Genomic DNA, 22,537 nt, shown 5'->3' with positions numbered 1-22,537 from the left:
TCTACAAGCTCACAAGCGTTGCATATCGTTGCTGTCTGGCAGAAAGCAGCTAACTCCATTTTTCCGCTTTTGCATTTTTCCCCATAAATCAGTGCTATTGAACACCCTTTACGTCTGTATGTTGATTAAAAAAATATGGAACCAATGAAAAGTATTAAAAAGTGCTTCTGACAAAAGCAGTTAACTCCATTGGATCCTCAAGCTTTCTGCTAAACCAGCTAAGTCCACCAAAGAGCGGTGGAGTTAGCTGGTTTTGCTGACTCCAGGCTCCACCCCCTTTTGACCTCCAACCTCATTGTGAGCTTGGAGATCCATTCAGCTGTTCTTATCAATGATGAACAAAACCTCCTAACTCCACATTTGTTTTGTTTTTGTCATTTCCTGAAATATGAACATTTTGGAGTTAGCTGGTTTCTGCCGGACAGCAGAGATATGCTATTTTCACTACTACTTATTTTTTTCTTTTTTACATTTATGGAAATTTTATGACTTTTTTTATGTATCAAATTCTTGTGACAAATGTAGTTTTTTAATCTTTTGAAATAACAATAAAACCGATGTAGGAAATGAAAAAGGGATATTTAGTTGTGTGGTTCGCAAGTAAAAAAGTTGAAGTTTGCACACTGTAGCTTACATTTTCAGAGCATGTTTATTTTAATGACCAATCAATCGATCGTGTTCCTAACATAGTATACTTTAAGTTAATTGGTATCACTATGAAAACACATTTTTCAAAGGTTTCAAGAAAAAATACCATTATTTTCTTTTTCACATTATTTAAAAAATATATATAAACGTTATATTAGGATAAGAATCTTGTTTTGCCAATTATTTGGGGCCCCACTTGCAATACCTTCACGGCCCACAGCCCACAGGTTGAGAACCACTGGTGTAAAGTCTCATTTATATTTTCTTGTCGGCAGAGCTTTCCTCAGCGCAGTAACAAATCAAGGGTGATGCGTCACTTATAAAGGGGACCTGGGTGGCACAAATAAAGCCTTGGTTAAACCTGCGAGTGCTGGGCGACTGTTCTGCCTTGAAAGAACTCTTCCATTTGTTACCTTTGTGTTCTCTATTTCAAGCCCTTTGTCTTCAACTTTCTATTCGCCTTTTTTCCCATTTCCATTTCCATAGTCAGTGTCCTTGTCTTTCTGCAACCAAAACACCACCACCACCTCCTCCTTGCCTCTCTCATTACTGATGTGTGGCTCTGCATGCTGTGCTCTTACAGCAGTCCATTCTAAATAAAAAATCTCTTTCAATTAGCTGAAGTTGAATCGGAAAGCCCCGCTTCCCTTGTTTTTTTCATCTCGCTCACTCTTCTCAAAGCATTGTTCGGCAGCTGCCAACACCTCCTTTTTCCTAGACTCCCTATTTGAAGGACTCTTTTTTCCTTCCCAAAAACAGTCTCAATCTTGTTCTGTCATTCCCCTCACCTCAATCTCCCTCTTTCTCTTTGTCTGGCTGTCTCAAATTGGTGCACGCACGCACACGCACACACACGCACATTTGTATTACTACACAACACAACATTTTTGGACGGCACGATTTTGCTATTTTTAACCCTAAAAAACATTTTTTCTTGTGAGGTGCTCAGGACCAGGAAAATGATTCTCACAATGTTCATTTCTCAAATTCTAGCCACACACACACAGAGAGAGAGAGAGAGAGAGAGAGAGAGAGAGAGAGAGAGAGAGAGAGAGAGAGCTCAGCTTAAATCTGGTGCTCCTTAAATGCCCCCTTAGCTCCCTCATTCTCAACCTCAACCCTCTACTCTTCCTGCATCACTATCTAATAACAACGTACTAATCAATGTTTATGGACATCATTTATTTTGGTATTGAGTACAAATATATCTTTGTGTGTGTGCTTCATTCAACGTCTTTGTGTTTATCTGTTTCTTCATCCAGCAAATTCATCTGTAATGTCATTAAAATTACATATTTCAAGTTTTTAGTTTTATTTCATTATCAATATTTCATATGTCATTTCATGGCCCTTCACCTTATTCGAATGCGCATCGTATCGGTGCGCTAATAGACATCTGTTATATTAGTGCTGCTCGATTGCACGTTCAGTGCATGTGTGTGTGTGTGTGTGTGTGTGTGTGTGTTTTTCAGTGCGCTATTGACGTGTAGATTATATCTTCGTGGGGTTTTGTGAATATATGAATTCATTTTTTGATGATGGCAGTGAGATGGCTCGTCTTGCTGCGTTCCGTAATTTTTTTTATACAGATTGATGAATTGGTTTCACTATTAAAGCTTTTAATAATTTCTAGTCAAAGTTGTGCCAGATTGCTCCGTAGAATAATCTATGACAGACTTACATCCCTGAAAAGACTGAGCAGCATTCATGTGCTTCTGGCAGTGCTTTTCAATTAGTGAGTGGAGGCACACAATTGACTTGTGTCATTGTGAGCTCAGGTGTGCTTTAATATTGTTGCTCAACTGCTTGCACATCCATACTTTAATTACTAGTCATTTAATTAAGTTCATTAATAGCCATTTAATTAACTTAGATTTTAAATTCTAAGCGGATTTCTGTCATAAGGGTGTGGTGTAATTGTCTTGGATATTTTTTCCTATGGCATCAAAGCACAAAAGGTTAACCACCACACTGTACAGATTGATAATGTTTGTGTTAGTAGCTTCACCTCGTAAACCCTATATGCTTAGTTGACCAGGCCCCCCCAGGGCTCTATCCTTAGCCCACACGCTTTTCCCTCTGAACCAAATCTCTTTGCCGAAAATAGCCGATCTACAAGCGCATCTGCTGCGATATGACCATTGAGTTGAGAGCTTGTAGATCTTCTATTTTCATCGAATGTTCAACCCAGAGTAGGGACGCTAGGGTTTCATGTTAAAGACAGGTTCAGGTGCCGTTGGCATTGGCACACTGTGAATGAGATGGGACAGTCCAGTGTTCCTCTCTCAAGACACCACAGGTATCTGTGTGTGATGTTCCCGTCTCAGCACCAGTCCTGATTGGCCCAGATCATATGGAGCTGTGATGCACGCGCTTCCATGCGACCCCCAAGATTCATAAAATACCCCCAAACCATGGACCTTTCATGTTGCTGTACGGCATTGGTGCTACACATCACTTCTGAATTTCAGAAAATAGAAACTGTAGGCCTTCACTATGACTTAACTTAATTTAGTTCCCACAATTGCTAATAATAAAAACATCTAGCTAAGAGATAGATTCCTTGCCTTGTGTATCTTCAATTAATGTGTAACATTTTTTAAATGTCTCTATAATGAAATATTACATGGATATAAGCATTGTAACATGGCAGCTGATTTCTTTTCCCAAGTAGGTAATTTGAAATATTTGTTTTGCTGAGTAATACATTCGGCAACAATGAAACACATCACTCGGCACAGAGTGATGGTGAATTCATTGTTTGGTTGTGAATTGAAGACAGAATGATAAGAAATAAAAATTTAAGGCAACTAACTCCCGGCGTATGGTACTGAAAGATGTTTGAAGAGATTTGAGGAAAGCAAGTAAAGAAAAGAATGGATGAAAAACGGCACCAATGCATTATATCCATGGCATTGATACGGGTGCAACAGTCAATCAAACTAATCGATTTCATTGATTAGTTCAACATTTTCAAACAATTAGAATTTCTGTCTCTTTCTTTGGATGAAATAGGGCTCATGTGATCAGTTAATCAAACTAATCGATTTCATTGCTTAGTTCAACATTTTCAAACAATTAGAATTTCTTTCTCTTTCTTTTGGATGAAATAGGGCTCGTGTGATTAATCAGACTAATCAATATAGTCAATTCTAAAAAAATAAAAACATTATGTAAGTAGCCTATTCATTCATTCAAACCTTTATGTATTCTCTAAAGACATTGAGGTTGCCCTCCTATACTTCAGCTATTCGAAAATAGCGGACAACTATACAAGCTCACTTTCGACGGAGCTTGAGTCAGGCCTTACAGTACTACAGTCTGGTTGAGATGAGGCTGCATGGGATGTTGTTGGCAGCTTGTCCCAGCTGTTCCTTCTTTCATGCAGTGCAGTCGGGGTGGGTGGGGTGGGTGGGGTGGGTGGGGTGGGTGGGGTGGGGGGGGGGGGGTTTCTGGCACGGGGAGGAGGGATCAAACAGCACATAAAAGCAAAGCTACATCAATACTGCAGGGCTACAAAATGTTGAACGAACGGAACGGAACGGGCGAGGCAGGCATCTGGCTGGCAGTGCACACAACCTGCAGCTTTTGCATCATCACTCCGCCATCTACCTGCTCAGGTTAATGTGTGGGCAGAACGCATCCCATTGATGTGCCGCTTTGATAGCCTCCAGTGCAGCGGTGGAGTAGCTGAGTACATTTACTCAAGTACTGTACTTTGAGTCCAATTTTGAGGTACTTTTACTTTACTTGAGCATTTCCGTTTTTCAACACTTTGTACTCCGACAGGCAAAATCGTTATTTTTTAGCTTTAGTTACTACGGCAGTTACTTTTCAGATTTAGATTATTAATACAAAACCTAAATTATAACCACTTAAGCCCAATCTACAGGCTCACAACGTGTTGTGAGTAAGGTTGGGATACGGAACCGGTGGGATCCAACATGTGGAACCGGAATCGGTTCCATGACATTTGGAACCGTTTCCGGAGTGGGTTAATCACACTGTCAGAGCTGGTAGGTGGACTTCACGTCTGCTGCATCAATTACAATACTAGTGGTTCTCAAACCTTTTAATTTCAAGGACTCTTTGAGAGTGTACAGAGTTACAGGCCTGTAAGGGTCCAATTAGAACCCCCTCAAGTAACCCAGAGGGTCCCTGGACCTCACTTTGAAAATTCAATACTGTATGATTGGATTTGTGTTTATCAAAAAATGTAAACATAGGAATTGTTAAGGGCAACCGTCGGTTGGACCATGAATCGGACCATTAAGAGGGAATCGTTCAGGAACCGGAATCAATAAAATCCTAAAGAATCCCAACCCTAGTTGTGAACTTGTACATCGGCTATAAAAATTAAAAAAAAGTTTCAGATAGGCCTACTTTAACTTTGGTACTGTAAGTATATTTTGTTGACAATACTTTTGTACTTTTTTTGTTTTTGTTAAAAGATATTTTTGGGGCTTTTTCTGCCTTTATGTATGGTTTCATAGTAGAGATGGACAAGTAACAGGGGGAGAGAGATGGGGAGAGACATGCAGTAAATACTGTCGGGAACAGGACACGAACCCGCGGTGCGCTGTCAGGCTGCTTATGAGCCTAGGTTCCCGGACGTCTAGGCCAGGTCTGGGCCTAATTTTGTATGAATACAGGCCTTTTTACTTGTAACAGAGTATTTCTATATACTGGTATTTGCTTTTACTTCTTCCACCACCTCCTCCAGTGCAGCTTCTTGGAGGCGAGGTGGAACCATTGATTTGTGACAGACAGGATGATCTCACGTTACGTTAGCACTTTAACACACAGACTGAGAGAAACATCTTCTCTCTTCATTTATTCCTCCGACTCTTTTTCTCTCCCTCCACTTTTTCTATCTTTCTTTCTTTTCGTACGACTCCCCTCCTCCCATCCACCCATCTCTCGGGTGAGATTACTGTTCCCATGGCAACGCAGTCGAATGCATTAAACTTGCTGTTGGTTGTGGGTACCATGGTAACACGTTACATTACATTACATTACATATCGCCGCTGTCGGACGGAAACCTTGTTTATCCATATTTCTACATTTTTATGTTTTTCTTTCGTGAATTAATGCCCTACTTCGTCGTATGACAGTGTCGAGAAAAAGTTGCAAAAATAGCCGACCTACAAGCTGAGATGGTAAATCGGCTATTTTTGCAATTTTTTGAAAACATTTTAAAGGGAATGTGAAAGCCGTTAAGTCCATCCGTAGGGTTTTATAAATATTTAACCAATGAAAATTATTAACACAAGCTTGTGACTATATAATAACTACACTGGATCCACTGGAAGACAGGTTATTTTTCCATTTCGTCTCTGTCGGGTGGAAACCTCATATGTTCAAAACACAGATTAAAATTCTAAAGCATCAAAAGTAGCAGATTGACAAGCTCGAAACGGGTCGCTTGTAGATCTGCTACTATGATGCTTTTGTGTGACGCTAGTATGATCATTTAATTTAATTTTAGTTTTAGAAGAGTTTCAAAAAATGTAATTGAAAGTCAAAATTGCCGATCTACTAGCCCACAATGCTTCACCATGCGACGTGTTGTGAGCCTATAGATTGACTATTTCCACACATTTTTCACAATACTATTGTACGAAGAACTATAAAATAACGACTGGGAAGGTAAATGATGTGTTGATATATACTTTTTGTATTATGTAAAAAAAAATCTCAATTATTAGATTAATCCAAAAATAACTAGAAAAATGCTCCTCGGAGCACAGGTCTCCGCCAGTTCAGGTAGGTTATTGTGGCCTCCTGGTGGCACTATAATAGGCCAATGTGAAAAGGGTGCCATTTCTTCCTCGGCCTTGTGGGAATGTGAGCGATATGAAAAATCGGACAGATCCGTCTTGTTCACATGACTGTAGAGATACTATGTACCGATTTGTAGGAGTAATATCCTTTTTTTTTGTTGCAAAAACCGGCCTCCTGGTGGCGCTATAACAGGCCGATCTGAAAACTGGTGCCCAGGGAGCGTGCGTGCACAGTTCGCTGCAATCGGGCCGACGGTGCCGGAGATTAGCTGCTTGCAGACAGACGGACACGCAGACGGACTGACGGACACGATGGACAGGTAAGGGACAGGACGGACGGACGGACGGACAGGGTGCAAAACATCTTGTCTCTGCCTTCGGCCTGGCAGAGACAACAATAGAATAATTGCAAAGGATATAATCAATTGGGTTGTAACAAGTTGGTACATTCCCCACCGTGGGTCTTTTTGGCTCTCTTTCCAAACCCAGATTACGCTCAATGCGGCTAATCCCATGTTAGCCTATACATGAGCATTACAATTGCTCTAGCTCGACGGTACCCAACCTTTTCTGGATCAGGGCCCACTTCCAAATCTTGAAAGCGCTCGTGGCCCACCCGTTGTGAACCTGTAGATCAGTTACTAAGTATAAATCAAGCAACAAAACAACAATTCTTCTCGTCTGGACCGGGAAACAGGATCAAGAACATGATCCTCACAATGTCTATTTCTGAAATTGTATTACAGTATATATATATGGGGATATTTGGTCCTCACAAGTATAGTAATACAACTAAACATGCACACATGCATGGCCCCTTTCTGTGCTCCTTGCATCCAGACTATTTATTTATTTCTCTGCTGGGTTGTTTCGAAGGCAGAGCGTCTCCATGGTGATTGCAGCCCACAGAATCGGAGAGAGAGAGAGAGAGAGAGCGAGGGGTGGTGTGGGGTGGGGGGGGGCGTAGAAAGAGAGATGATTCCAGTTTATCTGCTTGCACTTGTTGACACATATATGCTGATATGTATTCACACAGGCACTTAATGCACTCTCTCGCTGCACCTCACCGTGCTCTCTCTCTCTCTCTCCCTCTTTCCTCTCAGTTTGGCTCTTGCTATCTTTGACTCACTCAGCACCTCCCCTTATATCCGATTTATAATTGGTTTGTGTGCCGGTGTCACACACAGAAAATAGCAGATCTACAAGCAGTAGATAAAGGGCTGGGCTTTTTCTTTGCCTTGATTACGATTAATGTAATTAATTATACAGCCTATATATATATATATATATATATATATATATATATATATATATATATATAGCATAAGTGGTTAATCAGACTAATTGATGTAGTAAATTATAAAAAAAATCTATTCAAATTTGTTGGTGTCGATTCGTTGATAAGGAAGAAAAAAAAACATACACAAGCAAGATTAAGTCGATTATTGGTTCTAGATATCAGTTTCAGTATATTTACTGTTAATTGACGAAAGTAGATAAGCTTTTTTCGGACACTGGAGCACGAGTACAGGCTTCATTCCCTCGCTCATCTTTTCTGTTTACTGTATCAGGTGTCATCTACTGTATGTTTTAGCTGAGCTTCCACTGGGTCATCCGTGTAAAAGCTCAGATCTGCCGTGCACCCTTTACATCACATAAACAAGCAGGGCTGAGGATGGTGGAGTTGAAATGCTTTGGTTAGGTGTCAGGATGATTCATACTGTAAAGCATGTGATCATGGCTGTATGCGATTGAATCCCAGGCTTATGCTACTGTACACTATTACATAATTTCTTCCTTTTCGGTATTTGTGGGCAGACTGGGCACTTATAATGATGCATTGCAATAGACCTGCAGCTGTCAATTATTTAGTGATTTATAGTCGACTAAATCATTTAGCCCGATCAATCACTTAAGACCTGTTTTGTACTTTGTTGTACAATAGTGTTGAAATTGTCACCTATTGATTCAGGGTATAATAGTCTCCTCCTTGCTGGAGTAAGTTTGTACAATTATTTTTATATTTTTTTTACTTTTGATATTACTTGACTCTGCATATTCTTGTCTATTTCTCTGAATCTTGAAATAAACAAAACAGTGAAAAAAAGAAATAAATTGTCACCTATGAGAAGGGAAAATAAATGATATATACTTTTTAATAATAATTTATTCCCTACATTGCAATAATGCATTGGGTGTTCTTCTTGAAACCACAGAAAAATCCAGAGGCATTCTGCTTTTTGAGTATGGTGGTCTGTGGGCTTTCATTTATCAAATATACTGTACATGGGCTATTATCGACTTTTACGTCTCCCCCAATATGCGACTTGTTGTGAGATTGTGGATCAACTTTCTCTTTTGTAAGCGACACCGTATTACAACGAAATATATAACAAATAAATATAAATAATATAAATCAGGCTTTGTGAAAGTGAAAACTCAGGAATAGCCTAACTAGGAAGAGAACAAAGTCATAGACATGTTTATCCAGAGGGAAATGGACTTTGTCTACAAATAATGCAAGGTGCCACCTTCATTATTTTTTATCTAGTGCGCTGATGCAAGCCCCCCCCCAACCCCTCTAGCTCTGGCTGAGGACATGACAAGAGTGTATCAAGCTAGTGCTGTGCAGCTTCTTCCTCTTCCATACGTACACAGGTATTTTTTTTAAAACGTTGCTTTTTCAATGCGATTGGAGTGGGTAACGTAACCTTTTTTCTTTTACTTTTTTGAAAACTCTGGCCACAGTGAAGATTTTTTTTAAACCCCGTTTTGGGTTGCCGTGTGGACAAGATAAATGGAGGTTTCTCACATTATAAGCATGATGCAGTGGGAGTAGGCTACATCGTTTATTTTAACATTCCCCGCTATCATTGCATGTTGACTCCTACGTAGCCTAGGATGTTCAGCTTTATATAAATAATAATAAATTAAATGAATGATTTAATACTAGTGGAGTTGTGGCAAATTGCGCCCGGCCAGTGAGAAGGTGCGAAGGGCAGCAGCCAGCCAGTGCAGTGATCTCTGGTGGTTCTTAAAGGAGTAGTTCACCCAAAAAAGTACACATTTTCTATCAATTACACACCCCATGAAGCCTTGAATTGATTTTTTAGTTTTTGTCACATTCCTAAACCAATAATTTGATGACCGGCGAAGTCTCAAGTAGGAGACTACTGAGCAGCCACCCGGTCATCGAATTATTGGCTTAAGGCTTCATGGGGTGTGTAATTGATAGAAAATAAGTCATTTTTTTATTTATTGAAATCTATTGGAAAATTTCTGGCACAACAGGATGCAATCCTCTACGCCAGACTCAACACAATATAAATATTTTCTTTCAAATTGCGACATTCACATTCACAATTTGCAAAGTACTACCTTGTGGGTACCCTGCGGGTGTTTTTGGGTGAACTACTCCTTTAAGTAGACTACAGCGGCAGTCTCTATAAACAAATATATTTCACCTAACCAGAAATAGCTTCTGGTAACATTTTCGACGAGACATGGACCATGTATTTGCTCTGTATTTATTCATTTGACATTGGCGACAGCTACTTTCAGGACCTACAGCACAGTACGACTAAATAAATAAATACAAACTTTACAAACAGAAACACATCTGCCATCTGATTATGCGATAACGTTACGTTACGCACTGGGCGGCAAACTGGAGCCCCAATGGAATGCATTAAATTCAATGAGAGACAGGTGGACAAACGAATGAATAAACACATTTGAATGATTGCAAATTTTGTCAAATAATCGGTCAGGAAAATAACACACATTGTTTTTCGATGTGCTCACTGCTCATTGTATAATTTGATTGCTGTATCTAAAGAGCACAGACTGGGCGATATATTTGCAGATCATCGCAAGACTGCAGTTGTTGACTGGCTGTCGATAGACAGTCTCACAATGACAACTGGGTTTTTAGTGTGCTTGTGTAGACGGGAAAACAATTTTTACAAAGGAGAAATAAATGTTTTAAAAAATACCTGTGTAGTGTGGACATAGCCTGAATAATATGTCAGCTGACCAATCAATGCAAGCTAAAGCAGTATCTTCCCAATAAGGATAATACGCCAGCTGACCAATCAGGATAAGCTACAGAGCCTCTCGCTGTTGAAGGAACATACAAAGGAACAAAAACAAAAATTAGAAGCAGCTACCTTCGACAGGCTGCATAGTGCTTCATTTATGCTTCGTCGTACGATGGTGTCGCGCACCGAAAATTGCAGATCTACAAGCTCACAACACATCGCATCCGTGGCGTGTTGTGAACAGCAGAATATGAATCAGGCATGATGGTGAGGTCAGCCGTGTTCTCAATCAACAACCTCCCCACAACAAAGGGAAATCACAGCGGGACAACCAATTTGTTCAACAGGGCAGTTCCTCGTAGACAGTAATGATAATCTATTAATTTAATTAAAGTGTTGGTCAAATGCTATTTTAGCTTCGTCTTTGTGAATAAATAAGGCTATCCGTACGCGATAAACAAATTATCCCATGGTAGGCATTAGGCATGAACGATGACTGCCTCTGTGATAATATATACTGTACAGTATATCTCTGCTGTCCAGCAGGAACCAGCTAACTCCAAAACGCTCATTTTTCAGGAAATGAAAAAACAAAATATAGTTTTGTTTTTCAGGACATGAAGAAAACCTTATATTTTTTTAAAACAAAGCAATACTGCCTCATCAAAGTTGGTATAGTGACTTTATATATTGTCAGATACTTGCATGTAGCCTATCATTATATTATCACCACTTTACCCAAAGCCAGCTCAAGTGGAGTTAAGAGTTTTGTCCGAACAGCTGACGCCTGACAATAGCTCCAATCGCTGCGGAGGGAGAGGTTTGAAATGGGGCTAAATTCCAAATGGGGCTAAGCTAACAATGGATATCCAAGCTCAGAATGCATCACAACGAGTGAATTAATGCCCTGATGCTTCATGACACTTATTATATAGGCCTTAATAATAAACAGGACTTTAAATATTACAATAACTTCTGCAAAGCAAGGGTTTACAGAGTTGGAGTTTCAGTCGAACTAGCACGACAGAAATGCTATGAACTCCTTTCTTGTCACATTGCTCTCCTCATTAAACACTAGATTTTAGAAATATAATAACTTGTTTTCATAACATTAGCGTAAGTTTGATAAACAGGTACACTGCATAGTTTTAAAAGACTACGGGGGAAAAACCCTGCGTTGTTAGAGTTTGTTTATGTCCACGGCAGATCTGTCCTCTGTCTGTGTGCACTCTGCCACTCACTGCTGTAGAACGGCACAGCAGCAGGAGGTGGAGTTGCGTGGTCTGACGGACAGTTTGAGGATCCAATGGAGTTGGGAGGTTTTGTCAGAGGCGCTTTTTGATACTTTTCTTTTTTTTTAGTTAGCTGGTTCCCGCTGGACAGCGACGATAGGATGTGTGCAGTACTCATACAGTATGAGTGTAGAGTATGTAGTACGTACTATATATTTTTGGTATTTTCAGACAGTCTGCTGCTTCTACATGCTGTGAATAAAAAAGATTACACCTGTGACCTGCCTTTTACGTAATCCAACATTTCTGTCTGCTCACACTGTGTCTTATTAGTGGGTTATGGGCAGTTCAGAAACCAGCCTAGTTCGGAGATTGATAGACCTGAACTGGCCTCAGCCCTTCTCTGAGACACAGAGTGAGTAGACAGAAATGGTACCACCTTCAGTTGAACATTAGTGAACATTTTAATCCTATGAAGATAGGCTGAAAATAGGTGATGTGGTCCTTTAAGAAAGTGAATGACCATGTTGCATTGCTTTCTTAATAGCTGCCTTTTCCACAACGCTGCTTGCCTGAAGCTACGGGTCACAACGTACAGCAAATCAACCATAACATAACAAGGTGCGAAAAATTGCAACTGAGGGGCATGTTAGCTCTGCGAATCAGTGCTGAAAAATCCATAATATTCCCTAACCGACTTGAGTGGTGTTGCATATCGTTGCTGTTGGGCAGAAACCTTATATCTCCATATTTCAACTTTTTTTGTGTGTTAGTGCGAGTAAATAATAACTTTTTTTTCGTCAAAAAAGGCGACACATGTTTCGACCTTCCGAGGTCGAAACATGTGTTGCCTTTCAATAGAGCCTGTTCCTCTTTTTTACTCCTGAGTGCCTAGATCGTCTGTTCTTTTTTTCACATTAAATAATAACTACATTGGATCCATCCACAGGTTATTTTTTTCCTGAAAAGTAACGCTTTTGGATACATACAAGGTTTCCGCCCGACATCAACGATATCTATGCATAACATCAATGTTTACACAGTTTGGTGTTTTGACTCACTTGAGCACTTCATTGGAGTTGCTGGGACTGGAGCCCTTTTTATCTGGTGGGCCGTGGCAGCTCGACTTCAGCAGGGTGCTTGGCCCCCGGTCTAGCATCATGGTGGATGTCGCCATGGCGATGACAGCCACAGCGTCACGTACCCTAGCCTCAATGCCATAGTCCCATTCGTCATATGACACTGAAATAAGCCCTGGGAGAGGAAGACGGAGGGAGGTTAGCACTGGAGGGAGAGAGGCAGAAAGATGGAGAAATTGAAAAAGGAGAGGGGCAAGAGATACAAATCAACAAAGAGGCAGAGAGAATACAATGGAGAAAAAAAACTGCCTGAGGGGGGAAAAGACATAGAAATTGAAAACATATCGTGGGAGGCTAGAAACTGGCAAAAACACGGACAAGCAAGATTACGAGAACGGGTGCATGGGAGTTCCATTCTGAAGTGACAAACAGGTATATTTGATATGTATGGAAGCATATCGTCGGGCAAAAAAACATGTATCTCCATATTTGAAATTTGTGTATTTTTTGTTCTTCGTTGTACAAAAGTGTACAAAATTTGCAACGAATGAAATAATAACTACATTGGATCCATTCCCTGAAAAGGTTTTGGACATAAAACAGTCGACAGTGACGATACAGTACATGACTTGGTGCTTGCATATGAAAAACAATTGGAGAGAAATTTTCTGAAGATTGGCAATTTTTAAATGTTGGTCACAGATGGAGCTTTTTGTGTCCCACAATTCAACACATAACAAGATCTATGAAGGAAAAAGCTTGGGGCAGCCTCACATTGACGTCATCACAACACACATCTAATAGAACTCCTTGACGTCAATTTGGGGCTTTCGCAATTACAGGTTTTCAATTTAGGCATTTAGCAGATGCTCTTATCCAGAGACTCAAAATGTGGAGGATTGGAGGAACCAGAATTGTTTTCTGAACGATTTAACAATAAAGAACACATTGAACCTTGAGTTCCAAGTGCCAAGAACATTTGTCAAACAAACAACAGGGTACAGTAAGTGGCCAAGGAAATGCTATGGGAACAAGGATATAGTCGTTGTCGGGTGGGAAACGTGTATGTCCAAAACCATTACTTTTCAGGAAATAGTCAAATGTATCTGTGTTCCAATGGATCCAATGTAGTTTTCTGTTTAGTCACAAGCTCTTGTTTAATACTTTTCAATGGTTAAATATTTATAAAACCCACAGACAGACAGAGAATCTTCCAAACGTCTAGATATACAAGCTCACAACGTTGTGAGCTGAGCTTGTAGTTTGGCTATTTTTGCAATTTTTACACAACACTGTTGTACAACAAAAGTGGTTAAAGGATGACCAATAGCCTTAATGTATGAAAAAACATAAAAAGAGGAAATAGCCTATAGAGATACAAGGTTTCCGCCTGACAGTGACAATATGCTTCTTTGTGGAGTGCACTATTCTCAGTGAAATGCAGCTTTAGTGCACTGGCTCTCAACATTGCGTTAAGGGGTCTTAATGGTTAAGGGTCTAACACTGAGTGTGGCTGGTGGGAACATGTTTTATCCCTGCTCCTGAATTAAATACATGCATTGACTTTTGAGAATTATAGAATGTGTCTCATGATTTGTTGACCAGAATAACCCTGGCGTACCTATTTTGGGGGGGGGGGGGGGGGGGAATCACAATTTGTCAAACTTTAAAAAAATAAATCTGATTGAAAAATTGCAAAAATAGTAGATCTACACGCTCACAAGGCGCCATTATTTTGCTGTACATAGGGCTTAAGTGGCCAAGAAAACGCCCCCCCCCCCCCCCTCCCCCCTCTCCCCTCCCCCTGCATGAGCATGACGTCTCTGTCATGTAGAAACAAACTTCTTTTGTCCAACTGTTACTTTTCAGGATTCAAATTCAAAAATAGCAAAAGTAGCAGATCGACAAACTCAGCTTGTAGATCTGCTACTTTTGATGCTTTTGTGGGACACTGTTAGTATGATCAAGCAGGGCATTAATTTACAAAAAAAAACACAAAAAGTTAAAACATGGAGATAAGAGGTTTCTGCCCGACAGCGACAATGAGTGTTTGGGAACAGTACCTGTAGGGAAGACAGCAGGGACGTGATCTGCGTCTCCAGCTACCAGCGAGGGAACGATCCAGGTGAAGCCGTAGCCGGTCAGGCCCACAGAGTGGGCCACCTCAAAGATGGTGGAGGCCTCCTCCTTAGTGCAGTACAGCAGAATGACCGGACTCTGCAGCTTCTTCAACTGGTTCTGGATCTTAGAGTCTCCGTCATCCATGGACATGTCCAGCAGAAGCACTTCTTCCAACTCCCAGCCCACAAAGCTGTTCTCTATGGTGCTACGGACCTGGAGTGGATTGGAGAGAGGGATGGAGGTGTTGTGTGACAAACTGTAACATGGTCAGGAGAAATGTACTTGTATATACAGTATGACTGTTTTTATTTTTGGTTTCCTATTTGTTTTTTATTAGTTTTAAGTTTTTTTTGTTATTTGTATTTTCTTATTTCATTTTATTCTATTGGTTTTCACTTATTTCTATTTTCAATATTGCTTGTAAATTTGTAGGTGTCCAAATATTGAAAAGAACTAAAAAGTGTCATTGGAAAAAATCATAAAATATATTTAAATTTGTATCTAAATTTGTATTTTAATTAATAATAAAATACAACTAGAAAAAGTTCTCCTCGGAGCACAGGTCTCCGCCAGGTCAGGAAGTTGTGAAGAATAGCACCACTCACTTCAAACCACTAATTGTTTGATAGTACTCCTACAGATTTTGTCCAAGCGTCATGCAAATCGGTACACAGTATCTCTATAGTCAAGCCAACGGTGCCGGAGATTAGGTGTTGACAGACGGACGGACACACACACGGACACACACACACGGACGGACGGAGGGTAAAACATACGCTCCGCCATGCCGAGACAATAAGGGGATGGGCGTCTGTGTAATACAAAATGTAATACAAAATGTTTTAAAAACTGTCAACTCCATAGGGGCAAGACCACTTGGCCCTTAATGATAAAAGTAGTTTGAAGGCACAAATGTCAAATGAGTCGGGGGGGGGGAGTTAAGAATTCATAAGGTCAACAAAAGACAGTAGTGTCTAAAACCTTCATTGACAGGGGAGAGGCAGAGGTGAAATCAGCTGGGGCAGCGTGGGCAGGGCATCAAGGCCACTGTGGCCTCTCAGTGCATTTAATGTTTGAAGGGGCATAATAACAAGGCAAACTGAGGGGGCACAGCAGCCATGGCCTTCATGGCCTCCATGAACTTCTGCTCTGGTGGGAAAGGAAGCAGGATTACCAACCCAATTCTGAAATAGTTTCAAAGAAATGTCTGCTCTTCCAACTCCCAGCCCACAAAACTATCATCAGTGTCTTTATAAATGAGACGTGTTGGGGTTCAAAAGCCTGTCAGCATGTTCCTTGCAATAACGTAAAATAACGGGAAATAACGGGCAGATTAAAAGAAATGGACATGACATCAATACACTGGATACAGCTCTCAATACTTTATTAGACTGAACGGGTGAGTTGAAACTCTGCTCAGTTTAATAACATTTTGGGAGCTTATAATCCAGTGTGCAGAAACTGCAGATGTCCATTTCTTTTCATTTTCACATGTACTTTTACACTGCACCTGGCGTAAGCAGGTTACTGTACATGTGCACACAGCTACTGTACAGTGCTTAATAACTTAACCGCTTTCCACCTAGTGTCCCTATTTTGGCCATGTCATTATATCAAAAGTTTTCAAAAATAGCTGTTTTTTTAAACGTTTTGCATTGTGACATTGTGAGTTTGTAGATCAGCTATTTTTGCCACACGACACCATCGTAAAAACACTGTAGGGGTACACTGGCAGGTTGGGGGTACACTGGCAGGTTGCAAGACTGACTCCTAATTACCTTGTCAAAGTTGTAATCTCTGACACAATACTCTAATGTGTAATACATATTGAATGGCAATAATTGGACAATTTGCCTTTACTTTTCTATTAATTACACACAATGTGAGGTTAGCCAATTTATTGCAAAATGAATGTTGTTATGTTATCAGCTACAATACTTTTTTTTTCTTACCAAATTGTGCCACCAATTATGGAGGGAACTGTGCACAGCAAAATGAACACTTTTGTCATACTGGCAAAGCTGTGTAATATCTACGCTTCTTGGCCAGTTCACATTTGTAAAATAAAGGTTTTCTTAATGTGGTTTTATACTGGTTAAATAATGTTAAATGATTACACAAAGTCAAAAGTATAGAGCCCAGGTAGCGTGTGGACACACTACAATACCTTATTTACAAAGTCCTGGTATCCGGGGTAGTATGTTGTGACGATAGAAAAGATGTACCAGTCATACTCCTCCATGATGTTCAGCATCACTGATGCCTGCTGCTCGATGGATGGACCAAACTGGAAAAACATGGAGTGGTCGTCCTGGAAATCAGAGACAGAGAGCCCATAGGTATACAAGGTGGTTAGCACAACAGTTTAACTTCAAAAAAAGTTATAAGCTAGCGCACGATTCATGAACAGTTACAGTACTTTTAGGTGCCAGATGATCAGAGATCTCTGCCTACCGATACGTCAGGGGACTTCTAAATCCAAGGTAGTTGCTAAAACAGCAGTGAGAACAACCCCTAACAAACCTACACACACAACTGTGGAAACCAATTGTATCACTTCAATATGAAGGACTTTCATTACCAAGAATTTATATATTTTGATATTCCATATTTTTGTGCAGTTGTTTTGTTGCACTGTTGTTTTGTCCAGTTGTTTGAGTGTTGAATGTTTAATGAACCACAAATAAGCCTTTTTTGTGTCATCCATTTGGTGTCAATCAAGTATTCAATCAATCAATCAATCAATCAGATCAGATCAGATCAGATCAGATCAGATCAGATCAGATCAGATCAGATCAGATCAGATCACCTTAAAGACTTTGGATTGGTTCTGCAATGTAGGTTTTTATTTATTGTCTAATTGTTTCCATCCGGTTTTAGCAACGAAAGCTGGGAGATTGTTCTAGAGAGTGAGCAGACTGACTTAGCAGACTGACTTACAGTAGTGACTGACTTAGTGACTTGTGACTGACTTAGTGACTTGTGAATCTATAGCTCTAGACCTGGAACACCAATTCATTGTTTTTTTACTTTTTTGAATTAAAATCTGAAGTTTTTCAGAAAACTTAGGTCAGGATTTAGAAGGTGTTTTTAGAATCGGCCTCAGGTCTAAATGGGTTAAGATCGGATGGCGAGATTGGAGAGTAGAACATACACGTATACTTTTTTTGTACTACACAAGGAGTAATATATTTCAGTGTTTCCCAAACACTGGTTCAGAACCCATGCTTGGGTCGCGGACACATTTTTATGTCCCTCATTTTCATTTCCTAAAATTGTTTGTAATGATTATTTACAAACATTTTTTTAAGTAAAAACAAAACAACGTAGGTGTGAGTGCCGCACAATGGCCCGTACCTCTAGTTTCATACATTTTCAAAAGAATCTAAGAAATTCCATTAAAAAAAAAAACCTTTAAGAAGATATGAAAATGGCCGATCTACAAGTTCATATAACGTAGCAAAGGTTTGGTTCCCAAGCAAACATATACCTCTCTTTTGGGTATGGAGCTAATAAGTTTGGGAACCACAGATCTATTTCATACAGTTGTGACTTCTTCAACCAAAATCAGGTGGAGATCGCAGGAAAGACATTTTGAGTTATGAACACTACAGGAAAGAGCAGATGAATTAGCTTTGTAAATATTCAGCACAATAAGTCATATTGCTGAGTACTTGTGACAAACATATTTATATATTTATTTTAGAAAACATTGCCTCAAAATGTTATGACTAAAATAAGTACTCATGCATGAAATGGACCCGTTACACATCTAAAGCAGGTCACAGCAGTGTTAAAGCAACAACCTTGATGACTGTTGACAAACCCATGAGCTTGTTTATTTCACAACATTCACATTTACATTTGACTTTTTAGGCATCCAAAATGACTCACAAGTACAGCCACAGAACAAGCTTCTATTCATACAGTATCTACATTATGGGCTGGAAACAGGAAGGTGCGCTCAGCAGAGCGCCAGGAGACATGCTGTCCTAATAATGATGGCGATGTATGCAGTGACCTAGAGCAGTGTTTCCCAAACTTTTCAGCTCCAGATCCAAAAGACAAATTTGGTGCCACCCCGGGATCCAAACTTAGAATACATTATGAATTAACCAAGCCCTATTTAATAGTGAAAATAGCCACAAGCTCACAACTTGCAGCTATTTTCACTATTTCCTAACTTTTTTTAATTTATGGAAAAAAGAATGATACGGTATATATTTTTACTAGAGCGTCTAAGAGTGGTTAAAGAGATGGGTATTAGCTTGCACCAAAAGCAGCTTCACAGTTTGATACAAAATTATCAATCCAAGTACGGGGGGGGGCGCACTCGTGCAGAATTAAAAAAATATATTTTTTTTTTACTGACAGCAGCTGAAGTCCTTGTCATGTCTGTCTGTCTATCAGTCCCTGCTGGTACACACAACACCACTGACCACTTTCTTAACATGGTGAGGAAGGCTTGACACCAAAACGCTATTAATTAAAAAGTACCAGAAGGTTTGTATTTTAACTGGTACTTGACTGAGGGGTCGAGATGGTCCGGTTGAGGGAGCGTCACCCCCCCCCGTCACCCCCCCTCACACGAAACTTGCAAAACACTAAGAAAATGTAACATTAATGTGCACAAAGAAATGTAAAAAGAAATGTTTTGATTTTTTGTTATGTTTTTACCCTTGAAAATGTAGGAACTTAGTTGCTGCCTTATCCACAGAAAGTGTTTTTGGAGCTGGCAGCACCTGTCTGCCATGTATTTCAATGGTAAAGACTCGCTGGTGCGCTCCTCCTCCAGCGCCCGAGCATCACGCTTCAGTGCTCCTGGCATCTGACGTTTTTTGGCGCAGCGCCCAAGGAGCGTCAAGCTGACAACAGTTCACCTTCTGGAGAGGAGCGCTGCTCTTTTGATCCTCCTCTTTTGATCTGAGCTGCCGTTGAATCGTTATCACAACCATGAGAAGTCCATGTTTACAGTTGTTTTCAGCTAAGCTGTTTGTGCTAAGAACACAGATGCCAGGACTATCGAGCACCGCAGCGGTTGATGGGTTTGACCGTTGTCAATAAACACTGCGTGCGGAGCGCAATGGACATGATATCCAAAGCGCCCCCCCCCCCCCCCCTCCGCTCATAAAACACTTTCTGTGGAAACGGCCCCTTAAAGTATACCATTACTACATTGATCTGAGCCAGAACACAATCCATTGATTGATCATTAAAATAAATACCCATCTGACCACTTTAAGTGGTCAGATGGGTGGGCCACGAACGCTTTCGAGACTTACAAGTAGGGGCCCTGACCCAGAAAATGTTGGGAATCGCTGCTATACTGTTTAAAGATCATAGCGGAGAGAAGAAAGAGGTTGTGCGAAGGAAGCAGGAAGGAGAAGATGAATAAAGAACAGCAGGAGAGAAAGAGGGACTCAAGGAAGGAGCCTGATGTCTGAGTCTCGGGCAGAGGAGACATGGGGTGGAGGGGGTGGGAGCGGCTAGTGCAGTGACCCATGTGAGACTACTGCCTGCACGTGTGACTCATCAGGACGCCGAGATTGAGGTGGATTATTAATGGAAATAAATGACCGGAGGGGACGCGGTGCAGGGAGGGGGGGGGGGGCTGTATGGAGAACATTGTCATCATGTCAACATTTTTGTGTGCCTCTAGACCGAGTGTGAGGAGGAAACTGGAGACATGCGCCCTTTGGGTGCATATGTTATGACCAATGCTATCTGCTGCCCTGCTACTACGCTCCAGCGGTGGACAGTAACCAAGTACATTTACGCCAGTATGGACTTAAGTACTTGTTTTGTGTTTGTGTCTGTACTTTACTTGAGTACTTGTACTTATGGATACTTATGCCTTTCACTCCACTACATTTGAAAAACAATTATTGTACTTTTGACTCAACTTAATTTCTAGGAAGGGGAAAAAGTTATGAATTATGAATTAACCACTTAAGCTCTATTTTAAATATAGTGAAAATAGCTGATCTACAAGCTCACAAGGCGCTGCACCATTACGCGTTGTGAGCTTGTAGATCAGCTATTTTTGCCATTATTTATATTGTTTTTATTTATTATTTCTGGAAAATCTTTGATTTTTTGGGGAAAATTGACCTGGAGTTTCATTACTTTGACTCAAGTCCTGGTGTTGAGTACTGTACTTGGTCCCACTGACTAGGCCCCACAGTCAAGATTCGGATGTGCACATTCATTCATCAGTGACAGTATTTATTCAAACGGCAATCAGCCATAATCAACTTAAAAGTTACTTAACTTAACTAACGCCCCATCTTGGACACTCAGCCCCCAAATTTAACTTTGAACGCTTGCTTTCCTGAACACCCCACACACCCTTAAAGCAGTGGTTCTCAATCTTTATTATTTCAAGGACCCCCACTTTGATATGCATTAGGCCCCCATTTAAAACTATGCGTATCTCCCAATTTATACGGTAGATCCTCAGTGTTCATTTAACACAAATAGAGTGTACAAATGGAACCATTTGGCTCCACTCGTACACTCTCTTAGTCTAGTTATAGACCTGTAAGGGTCCATTTGGTTCCTGACTATTAATAATAATAATAAATATAGCTGCAAGCAGCAACAAGCGGGTTCGAGGGAGGGAGAGAGAGAGAGAGAGAGAGAGAGAGAGAGAGAGAGAGAGAGAGAGAGAGAGAGAGAGAGAGAGAGAGAGAGAGAGATAGATAGAGATAGAGATAGAGATAGAGATATATAGATAGAGAGAGAGAGAGAGAGAGAGAGAAAGAGAGGCAGGCAGAGAGAGAGAGAGAAGAAGTGAACATGCATTAATTAACAAAGTCATGATTTTTGTTCAGTACATTATATTTGGACTGGTTAAATTGGTGTTTGAACCAGGGACCTACAGACTGGCAGGTACAGTGTACTGACTGAGCCATTGGATAGACAGAATTGGATTTCATGTGTGGTAAGTTATCATACAGCATGGATTGCTTATTATATACTGTATATACAAGCTCATAACGCATCACATTGTACGACCAACAGACCTGAAGTGGTGAAAAAGGAGCTCACAAATTTGACACAGTTTCACGCAAATTGCTCAGAAATCCTGGGTTTAAATGTTTTTCAAACTTCTCAATATGGCAGAAAATCTAAGGGCGGAGCTTACTGGTCAAAGTGATAGATGTGTTCCTCATGAGTCAAGGCACATGTGTAAGCAGGTTTCACGGCTGTCGGCCAAACGAGGCATGACTTTTGCCTGTTTAAAGTTTGCATTTTCAAAAAATTGCTATAGCGCCCCCCTTTGACCAATTGGAGTAAGATTGGTTTCAGTGATACTTGGAATGACCCTCTACATTACTGCAAAGTTTCAAACAAATGTGAGTCTGCATGTATGTGTTAGGGGCAAACAAATAATTTTCATAAAACTGCAATATTCATTGGCTCAAAAAAGCTTCATTTTTTCACTTATGGAAAATCCGCTTCCCCAGTTTGTCGGCATAGGTCCAAAGCTCATGTGTAAAATGTTTTGTGCAGATTGCTCAAAGATCCCAGGAGGAGATTTTTACTGTTTTTCATATAATCCAAAATGGTGGGGGATCTAAAGGTCAGAGGTTAAAAGTCAGAGTGTGAAAGTTGTTAGGCATGAGGAGAC

General features: G+C 40.4%; 1 protein-coding gene across 1 annotated transcript in view; it reads right to left on the bottom strand.

Moving 5' to 3' along the window:
• Positions 1–22,537, bottom strand: part of grin2bb (glutamate receptor, ionotropic, N-methyl D-aspartate 2B-b) — a gene marked incomplete at its 3' end in the record, with an annotated part of 96,483 nt that overhangs the window by 33,033 nt on the left and 40,913 nt on the right. Inside the window, exons 2-4 of the mRNA XM_084084191.1 lie at positions 17,072–17,215; positions 14,847–15,117; positions 12,766–12,958 (exon numbers count right to left, since the gene is read on the bottom strand). Of these exons, the coding sequence (XP_083940317.1) occupies positions 12,766–12,958; positions 14,847–15,117; positions 17,072–17,215 (608 nt within the window). The remainder of the gene's footprint in view (positions 1–12,765; positions 12,959–14,846; positions 15,118–17,071; positions 17,216–22,537) is intronic.

The sequence above is a fragment of the Gymnoscopelus microlampas genome (genome assembly GCF_963454915.1).
Source record: "Gymnoscopelus microlampas genome assembly, chromosome: 2".
Classification (NCBI taxonomy): Eukaryota; Metazoa; Chordata; class Actinopteri; order Myctophiformes; family Myctophidae; genus Gymnoscopelus; species Gymnoscopelus microlampas.
This window is presented reverse-complemented; position numbering and strand designations above follow the sequence as displayed.